Source organism: Lepus europaeus, chromosome 3 (assembly GCF_033115175.1).
Source record: "Lepus europaeus isolate LE1 chromosome 3, mLepTim1.pri, whole genome shotgun sequence".
In the NCBI taxonomy this organism is placed as follows: domain Eukaryota; kingdom Metazoa; phylum Chordata; class Mammalia; order Lagomorpha; family Leporidae; genus Lepus; species Lepus europaeus.
This window is the reverse complement of record NC_084829.1, coordinates 18477843-18497783: the sequence shown is the minus strand read 5'-3', so window position 1 is coordinate 18497783 and position 19941 is coordinate 18477843. Positions and strand designations below refer to the sequence as shown.

The window sequence follows — 19941 nt, the reverse complement described above, 5'->3', positions numbered from 1 at the left end:
CATGACATACTGTGTATTTCAAAATTGCTGCAAGAGATGACTTTGAACATTCTCACAACAAAGATACAATAAATGAGTTGATGGGGACGCTAATTACTCTGATCTGCTCATTACACGCCACACACATGTACTGAAATACCACATTCTATCCCACATATGTATACAATTATGTGTCCTTTAAAAAAACACTTTAAATATTTACAAATACAGAAGACTGTGTTGTAAGTTACATTTTCTAAGGAAAAGGATCGAAGTCCCACAGGCCATTCAGAGATCACATATGTACACATACATGGCTCTTACCAGCGTCGTGCCAGGTAATTAAAATTAAACTCAAATTGGCTCAATACATCTCCACCTACAGTGAGAAAAATGTTGACATTGGATGGATGAGTGACAAACACAGCATGCTACGTCCAACATAGCTCTCACAAACCAGATTACTAGCTCTTCACTTCATTGTGTTTCTGCTCTCTGTTTTAGGTTCAAGTACATCTCTAAGAAAAAGCAATCTTAAAAAAATCTTAGCTAGTAGAGCATAGGAATTAATAAAGAATCCATATAAACAAAGGCAATCTTTTTGTACTGTAAGACAGACCATAAAGATTTTTAAATACATCTCATTCTAAACCTAGTTTGTGTGTTTAAAGGTAATTTCCTAATAGAAAAAAATGATAATTTAATACTTTTAAAAATTGCTAAACTAAGAGACACTAGCTAAAATATTAATTCAATATAAAAAGTGTTTCTACAATTATGATACAATCATTAAATGTCGAATTTTTTAAACAAAAAACAGACAACTTTCTAGGAATACATCTATTACATGAAGGATGCATGTACTCTAAATGAACTGTAATATTCAAACAGATACTATAGGCTACCAGCAAAACATAAAAAAAAAAAAAAAACATTTAAAGTTCAATAGTGATTTCATTGTATGTGAACTAAAACCATCCCAGGGGAAAATTTGGCAGATATAAACAAACAGTACCAAAATCACCAGCCGAATGAGCCTTGGGGTAGGAGCCATGAAAGTCAATCTGAGGAAGAAAGAGAATCATGTGTAGGTCACAGAGCACAGCCCCGCCCTCTCCCACACCCAGCACCCGGGGTGGGGGTGGGGGGCCGCTGGAGAGGCACGCTAGATGCTCGCAGGTTTCAAGCTAACATTTTACAAGTTAAAAAACACTTTACCCAAAGTGATATTCACACATGAGTTGTCTGTACTTAAACTACTCTGGGCAGTTGTGCCTCCCAGGTACACAAAAATCTCCAAGTCCTTGGGTTCTTCTGTCGAAGTTCAGACTGGGACCAGATTTTATATACACCCTATACTAATGAAATTAATACTAGTTGCCGGCCAGAAGGGTCTCCCAGAAGTTCAAGATCACAATTTCCGTTTCATTAAAAAGCACGTGCATTCAGAAAATTACAAAGAAAAATAAAAACAGAATAAAGGGGAGTTTAACTTTTAAACAGAACTGAGTGGCAAGTGTTCCTAAGCTTATGAAGACACAGACCTTGAATAAAACATACAACCTATCAAATATTGCCAGGGACTTTACACACCTTTACACACCTACCACCCCTTTCCAAGGACATCAGTTGTCTGCTCCCATGGATGATCTTAACCCAGGGCCAAGCAGAATACAAGGATGAATGGAAGAGATGGAATTCTAGCCAGCCACAGCTTCAGGCAGGAAGTCTTATTCCCACAAGTGACACCTGCTTTCTGAAGCCCGTTTTTGAGCTTGAGAAGGACAGCACCACTCCCGCACAGCCAATCAGCCATGAAGCCATGAACTCACGTCTCCCATTGTCCTCAGGAACCCTTGCTCAATGCCCAGGCTGTGCCAGCTCACATCTGCCACCATGTGGGAGGTGATTCCAAACAAGAAAGCAACCAACTTCTCCGTGTCCTGCCAAGCAAGCAGATCAGAGGCCACCGACAACGTGAGGGGTTATTTTCCAACAACAAGAACTCTGCAGACATTTTCCATAAACGCCTTGACAAACTACTAGAGGCAAGTACATTGCAGTTTCTAGTTACCAAAGACTACAGAGGACATGTTGTAATGTTTTGCAGTGCCCTGGGAGTACATTCAGGTTAATTACTACTGGACCGAGTGGCATACCCCAACTTTCATTTTTTTTAATAACATAGTGAAGAGTCAATTAGCCACCTGCTATAACCCAAGCCCTGCGTTTAAACAGCCTCTCAGTGTTGGGGAGAAGTCCAAGCACAGTAAATTAGGCACGAAAACAGGAGCTGGCAGGACCAGGGCCGTCGCCTACCTTCTCCCAGGGAAGGGGGTAGTTCTCGTGGATATAATGGACGCTCGCGTTGAGGAACGGTGTCCAGTGGGTGCTCTCAGACACGTCGTGGAACTTTCCTGACAGAACAAAAGCAGGGCTCCAAGTTCTTCCATAAAAATTAGGACTTCCATCAAACCCACCCCAGCACCACCTGCTATGCCGCAGTCCCCTTTTCTTCCAAGCCCTTGGGATGTCCACGGGAAGCCCTGGAGCAGGAGAGCCAGCCGTGACTCTGGGACAGGTATGGCCCTGGTGGATGCCAAGGGTGCTACAGTGGAGGAGATGAGAGCCCGCGCTGCTAGGGTTACCTGTGGCCAGGTGAGTGCGTTCCCATGTCTGTGCGCTAAGACTAAGTTTTGATTTCTTTTGTGTTCTTTGTTCTTGTTGTTGTTGTTGTATTTTGATTAAATCTCTTGGGACAAGAGTTTGGCCAGGAGGTTGGGACACCAGCCAGCAAAGCCACTGCCTTTAAGGCCCAAGCTCCCAAGCCAAGGCCTGTCAGGCGTGTTTCTGGTCCTGTTTACACCAGTTGTCCTTGTTACTGTGATTACAGACTGTAATCAAACTGATGAGCATCTGGTACAGAAGTAGAGCCTTTCCTTTGGCCACTGTGTATCTGAGAAAGTTAAGCATTTTCAAAAGCTGCAGTAAAAGGGAATTGCCAATGGGAAAAAAGATTGATGAATTATACACACTGGAGATGAAGGTGAATTTAGCAACATCTGGGAAGATTCGGTGTTCAGTGATCACAAGGGACTTCTGTATCGTATAATTCTTTCTAGCCGCTTCCTCTGTCAATCACACACTGGTCTTAACCTTCACATCACACAGCAAAGTGCTTTTTTTTTTTAAATTTTTGACAGGTAGAGTGGACAGTGAGAGAGAGAGACAGAGAGAAAGGTCTTCCTTTGCTGTTGGTTCACCCTCCAATGGCCGCCACGGTCGGTGCGCTGCAGCTGGCGTACCACACTGATCCGAAGGCAGGAGCCAGGTGCTTATCCTGGTCTCCCATGGGGTACAGGGCCCAAGCACTTGGGCCATCCTCCACTGCACTCCCGGGCCATGGCAGAGAGCTGGCCTGGAAGAGGGGCAACCGGGACAGAATCCGGGGCCCCGACCAGGACTAGAACCCAGTTTGCCGGCGCCGCTAGGTGGAGGATTAGCCTAGTGAGCCACGGCGCCAGCGCCTATTGCTTTATAAAATCATGAGAAACATCAGCTTGCCTGACTTTTCCACTCAGAACTTCGACCATTGTGTGTTGCATCTGTATCTAGAAGTGGCATACATTAACCAGTGTTTCTCAAATTTAACAGATGAACAAATTATTTTGCTTTCTTTTGTATATATCAAAGGACTGTTAAAACATCAAGATAATACAGCCCCCATGAATATGGTTTGGAAAATGCTAAAAACTAGAATCTGCTAGACAACTACAAAATGCAGGCAAAACAATAGGATAGTTAACAAAGAAGAAAACAGAAAAAAAAAAATCCTATGACTATGGGAAAAGTATGACAGCTTAGAAGCCTGGGATCCCAAACAACAACTATCCCTCAAGAGGTGATCGACTGAACGTACTCAGCTGACGACCCCAACACCAGAAACGCTCCCAAGGCGACCCTGTGCTGGACGGCTTCAGTCACCCCTCCAGATCCCTCCGTCCAGGGACCAAGGCCACCTGCTGCAACTGGCTTCTTGGTCCTCTTTGCTGGGTTGCGTTCGGCCAATGGGGAGAATGAACGAGAAATCAGAGGAAAGGAAGAGAGTGAAGTTGGGGTGCTTAGTCTCTCAGCATCCCTTCTATGGGGTTGTGGTGGGTGGCTGTGCGCCTGGGCTGAGGGCCCTGTTCCTAATGAGCAGCCTTCTCCATGTAGATCTCTCTCTCTGGCCACAACTCCAAGAATCACTGGCCTCCTGCATCATCCCCTGCAATTCCTTATGTCCATCCACACCTTTGAGAACAGTGTCCTTAATAAACACCCCTTAAATTGCGCAGCTTGAAGATCTACCTCCTGTGGCCTGCTGGGGCCCTGGTATAACCCACGGGCCCATTTTACAGACTTGCAGAACACTGGACTAAACCCATACCCTCGTGCAGAACACTGGACTAAACCCATACCCTCGTGCAGAACACTGGACTAAACCCATACCCTCGTGCAGAACACTGGACTAAACCCATACCCTCGTGCAGAACACTGGACTAAACCCATACCCTCGTGCAGAACACTGGACTAAACCCATACCCTCGTGCCTACAGCAATCCAGAGAGGCGGCAAGGCAGTCAACATCCTCGCTGCCTTGCAGACAACAGGAACTGAGATTCTGTATGGAAGGAGCTTTTCAAGGTCACTGCTAAGAGCCCGGATGGAAGAACAGAAACCCACTCCTTCCTGTCTCTTGTGAGATGTTTTCCCGTATGCCACAAAGTAGTAAATCAAGTAAGGACACTCAGAACATCCTTCCACCAAAAACTAAAGCTTTCCAAGTATCTACACTTAAGCAGCTAAGTTTTCACCACGTGGAAAATCCAACTACGTGGATGACATCACTGACCAAAATAATGGCAAACCGTGTTGTATACATTTTTAGATAACAACCCTCCCTGTTCACCGAGTACAAGTGGCATTGTTTAACTGCAAAGTGTCATCTCACCTCCTTTGCAGATGCTGGGGTAGAAGCAATCAGGAAACACGCTTCCCGCCTGATACGCATCCAGGTGCTCTAGAAGTAGCTGGGGAGGGAAACACAGGGCTTAGCGAGCAAGGTCAACAGCCAGGGAAATGCAGGCCCCATCGACTCCCGTCGATCGGATGCCAGGACTACAGGCGTGCTAACAGAATGCAGGCAAGAAGGCAGGCCCAAGTACATAAGTGATAAAAATTCACTTGGTATCCAAGATAACACACTATAATATGTAACTCCAGCTTCTTCATACCAAACATAGACTAATTAGCAAGTAGCTAAAATCACCTTTTTAAATTGTAGCCCTTTCATTTTCTGTCTACCCAGTAGAAGGGGATTTCCTTAATGCTGTTTCTCTGACCCAGAGCTGTTGATGAGCTTGTCAATGACCCACAGTGAAGTGAGAAAAGCACAGCTGCCCATGAGGGCTTCTGAGAGTTCATGGACAATGTCTTTTATATGTCTTTAATTTTATGTATGTAGATATGCGACTTCTATATGTACATACCCATTTATAGTTGCCACCTGTGATTCACTGTAAGATCATGTCCTTCGTGCTTTTTGGAGTTACAAAACTTTTTTTTTTTTAATTCATTTATCTGAGAAGCAGAGTTACAGAGAAAGATAGAGGTCTTCCATCCATTGGTTCAATCCCCAAATGGCTGCAATAGCTGAAGATGAACCAGTCTTGAGCCAGGAGCTTCTTCCAGGTCTCCCATGTGAGTCCAAAGGGCCCAAGCACTTGGGCCATCTTCTACTGCTTTCCCAGGCTATAGCATAGAGCTGGATTGGAAGGGGAACAGCTGGGACTTGAACCAGTGTCCATATGGGATGCCAGTGCCGAAGGCAGGGGCTTAACCTACTACGGCACAGCACCAGCCCCATCCTTTTCTTTAAAAAAATTCGGTTTTTTAATTTTTTGAGGTAGTACTTTTAATTTACAGTATAATCGAAAGTTTAAAGGCTTTCCTTGTAAAAGGATGTGAGAAGAGGGGATTTCTCTGGAATGTCTTCCCTGGCTGACTGGTCCCATCTGTCCCACCCTGGCACCCATGCCTCTCGGTATAGCCTCTACAGGCCAGAAGACGATGACCCAAGGCTATCACAGCCCAGCCTCCACCGTGACTCAACTCCCCGATTCCCCCCAAGCAAGCAGGACATCTGGTCTGCTCCAGTATCCTGGCACAGGGGACAGAGTTCCTGAGGTACAGTCAAGAAGGTGGCCCTTCGTTTTTCAAATGCCATGCAAGACCACTGGACCTGGAGCTGGCAATGGGCCAGGTCGTCCGTCTATGGTAGAGGCCACGGGTCCATCGCAGGCCTCTTCCACGTGTAGTCCTGGGAGTTCCCTCTGGCCATTCCACCAGCTCTCAATCTGTACAGAGTCAACTCCGTCAATCTTGGTGGTAAGCCCTTCTCTGCCTATGTGACCAGACGGGTTTCCAGGATCTGCCAAACTAATAGATGTAACATGGCCAAAGTCAATACAATTCTTTTTTCCTAATTATGATTTGCTAGTAATGTAAACTGTACATGGTTTTTGTTTCATTTTTCCAACAAGCACCCCATGACCCTCCTTCCAGGGACAGACCCACTTTCTCCAGGGGCACCCCTGCCAGGCTGACCAGATGGAGCTGACCCCTGGCTAGTGGGCAGCAGCTCCACCCCGCCCAGTGTCTAGCTCAGGTATGGACACATGACCAAGGCTAGCTTGGTTAGCCCCTTCCCCAAGATGCACTCCCCTGAGGTGGGTAGGGGACAAGGGGGGAGACACCCTCTTCCACTTGGGACAGTTAACTCTGAGGTAGAGCCCTGGGGTGGTGGGTGCCTGCCCATGAAGAGGTGGGGACCACCTAGAACTCCAGGTCTAGCTCTACTCCAGGGCTGCCATTTCCATAAATCAACAAATTGATTTACATTCAATTTGTTCTACAGTCCGAGTCGGACTTTTGTCACTTTAAGATAATAATTAACTTGGCTGGACATTTATTTTACCAGCACTGTTCTGAGCACTTTCTATGCTGACCTGTTGACTTTGAACCTCCCAGGGAGTGGGTAAAAGATGCAACATAAAACAATTTTGTGCCAAACTGTGAAGAATACACGTGCAGAACACTCGGGACACTGCTAGGGAAAACAATACCAAAGGAGAATGTATCCCTCAGTGGTCAGAGTGTATTTTTAAGCTATAGAAATAAAAATGACACCATATTGGAACAAAAAAAGCACTAATCCACAAAACAGAATGAGGAGTACAAAACCAGACTCAAGCAGGCATACAACCTAGTGTCTGACAGAGATGTACAAAGCATGGAGTAACTGACACATGGCATTGGTGAAACTCAGCAGCAACAATCACCACTGGCAGATTTCCAGGATGCTCCGTGCAGGCGACACTGATGGGAAGTCAACATTACCACTAACAAGTTACTATCCTTTGTGCCAAAATACATGTGAGATGAATTAGGAAGTGACTTGTCAAAGATTGGAGCCATTGAATTAATAAGAAACTGGAGTAAATAACTGTAAAATCAGACACGGGCAAGTAGCATCACATGAGAGAATGGTCCCCTTAAACAAAGATTTTAACACTTCTGTATGGAAAACTCCAAAAATAAATTTAAAGGAAAACAGCTGGGGCCAGCACTATGGCTTAGTGTGTTAGGCATCCACCTGTGGTACATCCCATAGGGGCACTGGTTCGTGTCCCAGCTGCTTCACTTCTGATCCAGCTCCCCACCGGTGGCCTGGGGAAACAGTGGAAGATGGCCCAGGTGCCCAAGTCCCTGCACCTATGCGAGAGACCCAGAAGCAGCTCCGGCTGTTGTGGCCATTTGGGGAGTGAACCAGTGGATGGAAAACCTCTGCCTCTCAAGCAAATAAATCCTTACCCAGAAAAAAAAAATAAGCCAACTATAAGAATAACTTAGTAGGCTAACTACTAATATTTTAATAAATAAGGCATTCTTAACTCTTCAGGATAACTGTTGTAATACAAAAATGAACAAAAGACATAGGCAATTCACAGAAGTGATAGAAATGGGAAACAAACATGAGAATAGACTTAACCCCAGTAGTAACTAAAATACCAATTAATCCTGTAATAAAATGTCAATATTACCTACTAAACTGGCAAAGACAAAAAAGAATAAAAACTAAGCCTAAGAGCAAATCTGAAGATACTTTAAGAAATTTAACATGAGCACTTAAGGCTATTACCTTTAGCTAGAATATATTTGGGGCTCCATGCACAGTTCCTGGTCCATAACTCCCAACGTAAGCCACAGAAACTAGAATTTTCTTCCCCAAGGCAGGTCTTAAAAACCCTCATCTTCCCCTGTCTTAGTGCCAGCCATAAAGAAATTCACTGATCCAGCTAGTTTGATAGGTGATCCTAAGACCCCCATTCCAGAACAGATCCCACCCTACTCAAGGGAGAGAAGGAGGCAGAGGCGGAGGGAGGAATGTTGTATGGAGAAGCCAAGGAGAACCTGAACAGAGGGGCCTTGCTGTGTTCTCCCACTCAGTCTTGGGATCGGATCATTCACCTTTTGTCCAATCACACGTTGGCATGGACATCCATGCTTCAGTCATGCCTTGTGATAAGAGACGTTTCCATAACAACCCCCAAGGATGGGGCTCAGAGAGCTGAGCACATGGAGGCTCCAGGAAAGTGACTAAGAGCTCATCCACGTGCAGGGAGGTGGTGCACCCCAGCTCCACCAGGACAGAAGCTCCTGGACTCGGGCCCTTCCTCACCCGATGTTTCCCTTCACCTGGCACTGACCTATATCTTTCCTAATGAACCAGCAACTCAGTGTTTGAGTTCTGTGAGCCACTCTAACACTAACCAGATCTGAGGAAGGAGGGGCCGGCGCCGTGGCTAGTAGGCTAAGCCTCAGCCTGTGGCGTGGATATCCCCACACGGGCAGCGGTTTGAGTCCCGTCTGCTCCATTTCCAATCCAGCTCCCTGCTAGTGGGCCTAGGAAAGCAGCAGAAGACAGCCCAAGTGCTCAGGCCCCTGCACCCACATAGGACCCCAAAAAGAGAGCTCTTGGTTTTGGAAAGGCCCAGCATTTGGGGATTGAACCAGCAGACAGATGGAAGACCTCTGTCTCTCCCTCTCCAACTCTCATCTCAAATAGATCTTCTGAAAAAAAAAAAAAAGAAAAGAAAAGAAAAGAAACTGAGGAAGGAGTTTCAGTTGGTGGAGCGGAAGCTCCAGAAGCCTGGACTTGAAACCAGGGCTGAAGTGGGGGCAGTCCTGGGGCCTGAGCCCCCCACCTAGGGGAGGTGACCCTCAAGAACCCTGGTGCTGGTGCTGTCCACTGCAGGAGTGATTGTTGGATTACTAGTGAGGAGTCGTCTCCACATTGGGATCACCATCTTCTATGTCATTGTGGTTTGAGAACAGAGGAGAAATTGGTTTTTCTTACACTCTTCTACATCATATACATGTCTTCCATTTGTCAGTCATATATTGTCATTTGTTTCTGGACAAAATGGATTAAGCCAACCATGCCAGGGCTGATAGTAATGGCCAAGAAATTGATTACATGCTGTATAAGTTAATTGAAAATAGATCTTAGTAAAAAATAAAATGGGAATAGGAGGGTGGAAGAAGGGTGGGAAGGCAGGTAGTATAGGGGAAAAAAAACACTATATTCTTCAAGTTAGATCTTTGAAATGCATGAAAGTTTATATACTTTAAGTAAAAGGTTTCTAGGTAAAGCAAAAATAAATATGTAGTCTTTAAAAAAAGAAATTGATTACATTCAAGTCAACTAAGCGTGTAAGTAAATGTGTTGATAATCAGGGAAGCCAGGTCCCTTTTGGAGAAAGGGGTTAAACAGAAGGATATGGAGAACACTAGATTAAATCCTGGGGTGTTGTATTTTCTTATGAATTTATGGCTTTATCCATATAGATAAAGAAACAGGAAGTAAACTTGAAGCCAAATCTGGGACAATTTCAGCATCAAGATAAACAGTTATGTATTATAGGCCACTGAATAAAAGAGGATTCCATGAATATATACCAATATGTAAGAGTTAGAGAAATGAAATTGCCATACAGCAGAATGCCAGCTAACAAATGTAGAAGGAATGTGAGGATGAGATAAACTAGAACAATTATATCATGCAAAAAAAAAAAAAGATATGAATGCTGAGACTAGTGGAGAAATTTGACAACAGGACATATAAAATGCTTCTATAAATAATTATGGGATAGCTTGAAATTTTTCATAGGTAGAATTCTAATACAATGATATTCTCTCCCATCCTCCCTCTTCCTTTTTAGTTTTTGAAGTAACATTTTTAATTAACATTACAGTCAAGGGCTTAATGCTCCATCAAATAAGGAGATCAAGTAGTTAAATAACCTAATAGAAAGTCTCAGAGAAATAGAAGGCATTAAAAGAAACTAAAAAAGTCATCGAAAATTACTCTCACCAGAAGTGCGACAGATTGTCATCGCATGCCTTTTGATGTTACAAGAAGACAACATCACTTCCATGTCCCGTAAGATCCCTGCCAAAAGTCTAACTTTTGAGGGAGCCTACTCATGAGGAAATATTAGGCAAAACCACATTAAGGTCCATTTCACAGAGTAACAGGAGATGGCAGGTTAGATAGAAGATGCAGCGAGCAAACCAGTCAGCCAGGACCAGCACTGTGGGTAAAGCTGCCACCTGTAACAACCACATCCCACATGAGCACTGGCTGCTCCACTTCCAATCCAGTTCCCTGTTGATGGCCCAGGAAAAGCATGGAAGATGGCCAAAGTGCTTGGGCCTCTGCACCCACATGGGAGACCTGGAAGGAGCACCTGGCTTTGCAGGCATTTGGGGAATGAACAAGAGGATGGAAAACCTGTCTTTCCCTCTCAAGTAAACCTTGAAAAATAATTATTCTGGGGATTTTCATCTATTGACCAGGAAAGATATCTTGGTAACATTAATTGAAAGAAAGCAAGTTATCAGATGGTGTGTAAAGTGCATGTTTTTTAATGGGGAGGAGGAAGTGCTAGTAACTGCAAAGAGTATGCCTGGAGGCTAGCGCTGTGGCTCACTTGGCTAATCCTCCACCTGCGGTGCTGGCACCCCGGGGTTCTAGTCCCGGTTGCTCCTCTTCCAGTCCAGCTCTCTGCTGTGGCCCAGGAGTAAAGTGGAGGATGGTCCAAGTGCTTGGGCTCTGTACCCACATGGGAGACCAGGAGGAAGTTATCTGGCTCCTGGCTTTGGATCGGTGCAGCACCGGCCATGGCAGCCATTTGAGGGGTGAACCAATGGAAGGAAGACCTTTCTGTCTGTCTAACTCTGCCTGTCAAAAAAAGAAAAAAAAGTATGCCTGCAATGATATAAAAACAAGCTATTAATACTGTGTCAGTTACCTCTGAATGGTGTTGTATGATGAGCTTCTGTCAGTTTTATGATTAACACACACTGGACAGAAACAACTGGCCAAGACAACCAGCCAAGGCATTGTCACTGCTGACTTCAGACTGAACCTACCACACTGTCATCCTTGCAGACAGGGAGGGACGATCAGGGCAGTGACAACCACTAATAGGAGGTCAGCGTGGTTCCCAGTTCTCCCAAGTTAATAAGCTGCTTTTTCTCAGCTTTACTCAACGTTCTTAATAAGTTGGTTAGTGTAAGCTGAAGTCTTTGAAGCACAGCCACCTCTGGATGACCCCTGACCCAACAAAACACCGGCCCTCAACGTGCAGATCTTGCCTGGACTCCACCTGCCTGTGGGGCTCTGGACAGCCAGCAAGATGCCTTCAGGCCACTGCCCTCTGTGTCATCTCAGACCTCGTGAGTCCAGAGCTCCAAGAGACAGGGTGTAGCCGAGAGAGGGGAAGCGACCAAGCCACCCCAGATGGAGATAGTCAATGGATCGTCAAGCTTTGAAAAGGGACTTCATCTCCAAATGTCTCTAAGTTGCAAGGAGACATGTAAGGACTCAAAGACACTTGGCCATTTCCAGTGATGACCACGTGGAGAGGGATGTTGGAGTCCATTAGCATGTTTTTAACACATCACTAATACAAGCTTGGATGCCTCTACGGGGGGAGGGGGAACACTGCACATACTCAGGATTGACCATTTTCATGACGAATTGGGCCAATTCCTGCTAATCCTGCCCTCTGCATACTTTGTCAAGGTCAATCAGATCTAAATGCTCTTTTCCTGCAGGGCTGGTTACATTGGCAGGCAAGCAAGCAAGTTGAAACAAACAGTTCAATGTGCTTTGAGGAAGTGGTAGATTCCTATTATCTTGTCCCGCTTTCTACACTGGATTGTCCCATAACAACTCAATCCAATTCAGGTCTCATGAGAGAACGTTAACCGCTCTCAAACATCAGGAGAGGTCTTTTCCCAACATTTTATTGGCTGTGTAATTGGAAATAATGTACAGGATCCGAATGGACTGACATAAAGGAGGGTAAAAGGTGAGCCAACAGGTTGTCCTACCAGGAATTACACCGCTACCCAAGGATACCCTTCTGGTGAGGTCCTTTGTGTACAACACAGTGACGGACTGGACCCTCATTTCAAGAGTAACTTTTCAAAACAAAAGGGCCCATTTAAAAAAATTCCTTCTTCCGTTAGTGATGTGGCCTAGTAGGTTAAGCCTTTGCCTGTGGCACCAGCATCCCATATGGGCACCAGTTCGAGGTCCAGCTCCCTGCTACTGGCCTGGCAAAGCAGTGCAAGTTGGTCCAGGTGATTGGGCCCCTGCACCCATGTGGGAGACCAGGAAGAAGCGCCTGGCTTTGGATCAGCCCAACTCCACCACCGCAGGCATCTGGAGAGTGAACCAGAGGATGGAGAATGATCTCTCTGCCTGTCTATAATTCTGCCTCTCAAATAGATCTTTAAAAAAAAAAAAAAAATCCTTCTCAGCTGTTTCAAATCATACTCATAGCTAACCAATTGCATCTAAAATATTTAGTATTAAACTTTAAAGATCTATGTTTTATATGTAAAATGTTCAGGTAGCATCTGGAGGTGTAGACGACTTTTAACTATTATCCATGCTTTATAGAGATACAGAAGTTGCTTGTAAAATTGAATACTTGTTAGAATCTTTCTCAGGACTACCAAGAGAACAACGCCCAAGAAACTGAAGAAAAGTCGAGCTCTATACCTTCTTGTAGTTAACACGGCCATCTGGAAGGTGGAGGAACTCCAGAGCTCTGTGTCCTGAGAGAATAAATATGTCGATCAGTACAGGTCAACCACAGCTGAAAGCAGAACTTACTAGAGACCACTTTCAAAGGGAGATAGTTTTACAGTCGTAACCGTCCAACAGGCGGAAGTGAGTCTGCACTTGGAACTTCTATTAGGCAAAATGAGATGTCTACAGTATTTGTTGTGACGATCCACATACACTGCCAATCTGCACGGTGATTTCAGTTTTCTGAACCAGGACGTGACCCGAGTCTGACCTGCAAGTCCCTTCACCCTCGAGGCTTCAGTTCTCCCCTGTGCAAAATTAAGCAACAGGTTTTGTATGTATTTTCTGCTGTTCCCAACAAACCCGTCAGTGACTAGCATGGTGGTGGACACACAGGAGTTCCAGAAACAAACTTAGCACCATGTTGCCTCAGAACTCAGGGAGATAAACCCAAGCAGAGATTACAGGCAAGGCCTAAGCCATGATTAAACCAATGAACCCCAGAAGTTTTGTCAACACTGGAACACTCTGGAAGGTCACGACCTCAGAAGGCCCCCTCTCCACTGATGGCTGCCCCCTCCCAGCCCTCATCAGAGGCCAAGAGGGAGACTTCTGCTCCTCAGGATATTCAAAAGGGTGTCTCATTCCTCCCGTAAATAACAAAATTTAAGTTCACGAGACAAAGACACAGAGCCCACTACTCTGTCATAAGCATTGCTACGAGCAACAAGTCACAGTCCACAAGTGGAGCCTACATACTGGACTCCAGTGATGTCCACACCCAACCACTGGGAGAGGCCGCTCCAGCTCACGGAGACACCAACCTTCCACTCAGTAGTTCAAAGGTCATCTAAATGTTGGAGTGCTCAGGTGTTTTTAATAGATCAAAATCAGATTCTTTGGAAGTTTCCTTTAATTACATTCACATATACATGGTTATGGAGAAATTCATAGGTAATATAAAAAAGCTATGCATGGATTCCAAAATACTTTGCACCAAAATAAACATTTTTAACGTCCGTTTTTCCATGAACTCGGAAGTACCTTCATATAGGTTTCAGTAAATATTTGTTAGGACCTTTATTTGGTACCCTATTGAAAAAAGACAATCAACTATCTGGTTTTATTAAAATTTAGGTGGCATCTTTAAGCTCTCATGATTAAAAAAGTTGACTCTTTCCATTTATGTTTCTCTTCAACTTCTATAGTTCCACCAGTTCCACAGAGCCTACAGCTGGAAGACACTAGAATCCCATCAGCAGTTCAACCCCCTCACTTCGAGGAGTATTGAGAGACAGCAAATCAGTCACACATCTGTCAACAGCACACTGGGTCCGATTCCCTTTCAACACGGGAACCGGCTGTCAGCACAAATAGTTCTAGGCCAGGCCACTCACAAGGCAGCTGGGATCTCTAGTATCAGTTTCCTCACCAGCACAATGAAAGCACTGGGGGCCGGCACTACGGTGCAGCAGGTAAAGCCACTGCTTGCAGTGCCTCCATCTCATAATGGTCGCCGGTTTGAGTCCCGGCTGTTCCACTAGTGAGCCAGCTGCCTGATGATGTACCTGGAAAAGCAAAAAAAAAAAAAAAAAAAAATGGCCCAAGTCCTTGGGCCCCTGCACCCACGTCAGAGACCCAGAAGAAGCTCCTGGCTTCGGATTGGCCCAGCTCTCGCCTTTGCTGCCATCTGGGGAGTGAACTGGCTATTCTGCTTCCAATCCAGATCCCTGCTAATGTGCCTGGGAGGGCAGTGGAGGATGGCCTTGGGACTTGGGTCTCTGCACTCATGTGGGAGACACCTGCCACCCATGTGAGAGACCCAGATGGAGCTCTGGCCTCCTGGTTTCAGCCTGGACCAGCCCTGGCCATTGCAGCCATTTGGGAAATGAACAAGTGGATCGAGTAGTAGCTTATTATATTAAATTGGTTTACTTTCCATGTGTCGAAACAGGAAAGAGACCCTCAATAAATTATTGTGTAACCTTAAAGTTACTAATACTTGATTTAAGGACCAAATTCTTTGGTTCAAGAGGGTAAAGCTTAAGTGTTCTCACCACACCTGCAAAGAAGTCATTATGTACTGGGTACACAGGATTAGCATTGATACATTACTTAGCTTGATTGTGGTCATCATTTCACAATGTATATTCAAAGATCATGTATTTATGCCATTTTGACTTGTCAGTTGTACCTCAATAAAGTTGAAAAAAATTTAAAAACCTACTGTTTCCATCCACTTCAACAGACGTCTCTGCTTTGGCCCTGGGTTCAGTGGCACAGACTTGTCCCCTCTCTGTCTTCCTCTTCTCCCAACACCATGGGCACCTCCAATGCAAACCACCCCCCTCTCCGACCTCCCTGAAGCAAGCACCTTTCCAGTTTGAGTCAGGCACCCACCCCCACGGCCACACACAGCCCTTGGTGTGGAGAGGCCTATCCTTGGAAATAGGATAAAGTAAGTTTCCCCTTTCTACTGTTGTATCTGAGTGAGTGCAAACAGAGGAGCACTACACATGGTTAGAAATTTGATGGTTGGCTGGCGCCGCGGCTCACTAGGCTAATCTGCCTGCGGTGCCAGTACTCTGGGTTCTAGTCCCGGTTGCTCCTCTTCCAGTCCAGCTCTCTGCTGAGGCCCAGGAGGGCAGTGGAGGATGGCCCAAGTGCTTGGGCCCTGCACCTGCATGGGAGACCAGGAGGAAGCACCTGGCTCCTGGCTTCGGATTGGCGCAGTGGGCTGGCCATAGCGGCCATTTGGGGGGCGAATCAACGGAAGGAAGACCTTTCTCTCTGTCTCTAACTCTGCCTGTCAAATAAATAAATAAATATTTGATGGTCCTTTATTCCCGGCAGTGGAGAGTGGGCTCATGCCCTAAAGAACCCTCGACCCCGAAGCCCAAAGCAACAAGGCAAAACCCACAAACACGGGAAGGGAACTAGTTGCTAGGATGGGGTTGGGGGAATACATGGTTACTGGGGTCAAGCTAACCTAAAGCCTATGCAAAACTAATATCAGTTATGATCTTAACAATCCCAGTTACAGTCTTAACTATTTGTTATAATCTTGACATTAACCCAGGTGTAGCTGATCTGTTTTTAAGCTGGAGCCATCATGCGAGGGGGTTTCTAGGCTTTGCCAGGTGTGAAGCAGTTTGCCAAATGTGATGTAGGAGACTGCTATTGTCTGAGTGTTTTAAATCATAGTTTCAGACCAGGGGCGGGGGCGGGGGGTGGCTTTCTCAAGATGGAGTCTCAGGTGCTCCAAAATGGAGTCCCTACGGTCAAGGTGTCACTTCACTACCCATATGCCAGCCCTTCCTCTCCCCAGCCTGTCAGTTCTGCTCTGCTACAACCTCTACTCTACCAAGCTCCCCGGCCACCCTCCCCGCCCAGAAACAACTCAAGACCTAGCACCCTGAGGGACCTCCAGCGCTCTCGCTTATCTGCCCCTCCACCAGCCCTAACCAGCAGCACCCCCGTTCCTGGCTCATTCCCAATACCACTTTTCCCACTCCCCACCATCAGGCTACTCTGTGCACCCAGGGCACTGGTATCAAAAACACGACAGGCTTTCAAACCTCCGCCTTCCCGTGTTTGGGCAGATTCCTTGTCCTTTCAGTAACCTGAGGCCCCGGTACTCACCGATTTCTACGTGTGTTGAAAGGCCACACGGCGAGCCTGGGGAGCAGAGGGACACCAGCACCACCAGCAGACCAGGCCACAGCCCGACAGCAGCCATGCTCTCACTCCCTCGGACGCCTGGGGGACGTGTGGATGCGCGGAGCTGCGGTGGCACCGAGAATCCAGACACTGCTTTCCCCGGATACAGGTCACCGGCGTGGGACACCAAGCCTCATTTCAAAATATCATCGTTTTCCAATGAAGTCAACTGGCCAGCTTCTGTTTAGCCTCACCAGAACAAACAAACTCTGTCCTCCTGGGAGGGGAAAAAAGCAATCGACTGAGACCCAAGAGCCTCTAGCTGGAAGCCTGGCATTTTCTGATCGCCATATCCCTTCCCCACAGGAAATCTAAATGCAGATACAAGCAAGGTTTCTCTACATTTATTTTCTCAAGTACAGGCTCACCTGTGCACACTGATAGGCAGCTTATCAAAGCCTCGGCCTCCCAAGGGCGGATGTCTCAAGTCCTTTCCACACACTTCCCAGCCGCCCTGCTGCCTCCGCCTCCCAAGTCGAGTGTTGGGAAAGCTTTTATGGTGATCAGCTGGCACCGGCTCCTCTTTTCCGTGTTTGGCAACAGACAGCAACCCTTGGATGGGATTACACAAGAGCTGCTACTACTGGCCTGCTACCTGGGGCTGAGCTAATAGGGCTTTGCCACCTGGACCTGTTGCAAGGGCTCGGTTCTGCAGCCCAAGCAGGTCCTGAGGCCCCTTGGGAGGGGCAGGGGTGGGGCCGATCAGGGCCGAGAAGCAGGGGTTTGGGAAAAACTAGGTTCAGGATAGACCTGTCATGAAACAGCCAATCCAGAGTGCTAAATCCACGGCAGACTAGGCTAAGCTATGCACGGAAATGATGGGGACCACAGCCTCACGTTCTACATTAAAAAGAAGGGAGCTTTTGAACGCATGGGAGGAAGTGGTATTCACCCTCAGGTGAGCCAAGTGGAAGCCGCAGCAAAGGGGGTGAATGGAGACAGCTGCTGGCTCTCAACCCCAGTGGTAACCTTATCGTGGCCACCTGTGAGTGGGAAACATCCCGCGGCTGCCCCAACCTGGACGGCATTGGCCCCAGCTGCTTCTGACTACCTTCAGGCCAGAGGCTACAAGCGGAGGTGTTTTGTTTGGCTAACAAGGAGTTTTATAAAGTAGGCCAACTTTGTTAATGAGGAAATTCACATAGAAATCGAGATTTCTTGCACTCTTTAAAAAGAGAGAGAGAACTGGCTTCCAGAACTGACTGTCCCACATGCCATGATAGGAGCCACCAGCCCACACAGTGCGCCCTCCTGGCCTGCTGGGATGTGCAGGCTTCCAGGTCCCTTCCGCATGCCAAGGCCTTTGGGTCTCCTCCTCTCAACTACACCTTCGGAAGCCTGCAGGGCAGGTGGTGGCAATAGCAAGTTGGTGGCAATTAAAAATGTTCAACTCAGAACACCCCCGAATCGTGAACCAATGGTAATAGTAAAAGATGTGCCAAGTCAAAAATAATAATAATGCCACTTGGAAGCCAGCTAGAATAAAACCAATCCATCCCAAAAAAAAAAAAAAAAAAAGCAGCGAAGACAGAAATTCTAAATTTCTCCTTACGCATTAAGTCCAGAATGACTTCCTTTTATCCGAGTCATAGGACAGGTGTGATGTTTATGAGTGTGGGCTTTGTGTAATAACACTACTTGATTTTCTCTGCAGTTTATATTTTGTAACCAAGAAAACATCAAAGATAAGATTTAAAGGATTAAAATACAGCTGGTGATGTTGAGAAACGTTCTGACAGGTGATAAGTATATGGAAATGCTTTTCTTTCTACCTCACACCTCCTCTCCCAGTACAGGTAGCTTTGCTATGAGATAATGTTCTATCCTTTAAAGATCATCTGCACGTACAGACGTAGCTGAGAGGTAAACACATGGCCGCTTTCAGGAGTCGGTGGGGGATACGGGCTTGAGTGCCAGAGGGCCTCGAGCTTCCCTTGGATCCAAGACCTGGGACCTTCTTTTTATCTCAGCGACGTTGTACAAGTTATTGAAATCTCTGCGCGTCTGTTTCCTCATCTGGGATGACATCCATACAACCGGCAGCGATGACACTGCCTATCTTAGATGGGTAAGCACGTGCGAAGAGCTGCACACAGAGAGCCTGGCACGCAGTCGGTGCTTGCTATATGTTGGTGCTTATCATTCAATAGACATCTTCTGGGGTGGACACCCACATCCTTTTATCAGAGTGCCTGGGTTCCATATACTGCTACATACCTGCTAATACAGACCCTGAGAGGTAGCAGGTGATATTCAAGAATTTGAGCTGATACCCACACGGGAAACCTGCATGGAGCTCCTAGCTCCCAGCTTCAGCCTCAGCCAAACCCTGGATGTTGTGGGCACAACAACTGATGAATCAGCTGATGGGAGACCTCAGTCTATCTGCCTCTCTGGTCAGTAAAGTAAGTATGTACAACATACACATATACATACATACATACATACCCTTGACCCATCCACCCCTAAAGAACTTTTAAAGTTTTCTTGCTCCAGAAGATTCACAGCAGATTTCAATTAACTGACTGCCTTACTGAATTTTAAATTAGCACTACCACATGTTCCATAGCGAGGTAGGGATGTGCATAAAGCAAAAGTGGATGAAAAATGAAAGGTCACAGTGCAGGTCTCCTTGTGCAGGTCCATGTGATACGTCTTTAATGTCCAGAAACGTTGGAGATAAAGCAGACAATTCCAGCTCACTTAGACACACACCCCACAGGCTGCTGCCATCACAGGGTCCCGAGAACAGATGGGGTGAGGAAGGCAGGAATGTGGGGTGCCCAGGACGAGGGCAGACTAAAGAGAACGGAGGGGAAAGGCCCCTGTCACCGGGCAGTCTTGTCCTCAGTCCCTAGGGGTCAGGAGGTTTCTGAAGGCTTGCAGGGGACCACGTTGTAAATTTCCTAAGCCCCCAGGTCCTCCTGCCTCTGTGGGCCCCTTCCTTCATAAAACACAGACGTAGGACTCACATTTTACATCCGCACTGGGACCAGGGGCGATACCCCAATACTCTACCTAAGAGTTTGGGG

General features: G+C 46.4%; 1 protein-coding gene across 6 annotated transcripts in view; it reads right to left on the bottom strand.

Annotated features, from left to right (window-relative positions):
• The window catches only part of GPLD1 (glycosylphosphatidylinositol specific phospholipase D1), a 62437-nt gene that overhangs the window by 41618 nt on the left and 878 nt on the right, over positions 1–19941 (bottom strand). For 2 of the 6 annotated variants that reach the window (XM_062185263.1, XM_062185282.1), the window contains exons 1-8: positions 17278–17371; positions 16832–17126; positions 13160–13215; positions 4973–5051; positions 2299–2396; positions 1812–1922; positions 995–1043; positions 304–358 (exon numbers count right to left, since the gene is read on the bottom strand). In XM_062185263.1, the coding sequence (XP_062041247.1) occupies positions 304–358; positions 995–1043; positions 1812–1922; positions 2299–2396; positions 4973–5051; positions 13160–13215; positions 16832–16928 (545 nt within the window). In that variant the 5' untranslated portion in view covers positions 16929–17126; positions 17278–17371. Of the gene's footprint in view, positions 1–303; positions 359–994; positions 1044–1811; positions 1923–2298; positions 2397–4972; positions 5052–13159; positions 13216–16831; positions 17127–17277; positions 17372–19941 lie in introns of those variants that run through there. The other 4 variants (XM_062185270.1, XM_062185278.1, XM_062185265.1 and 1 more) reach the window with 3 other exon arrangements.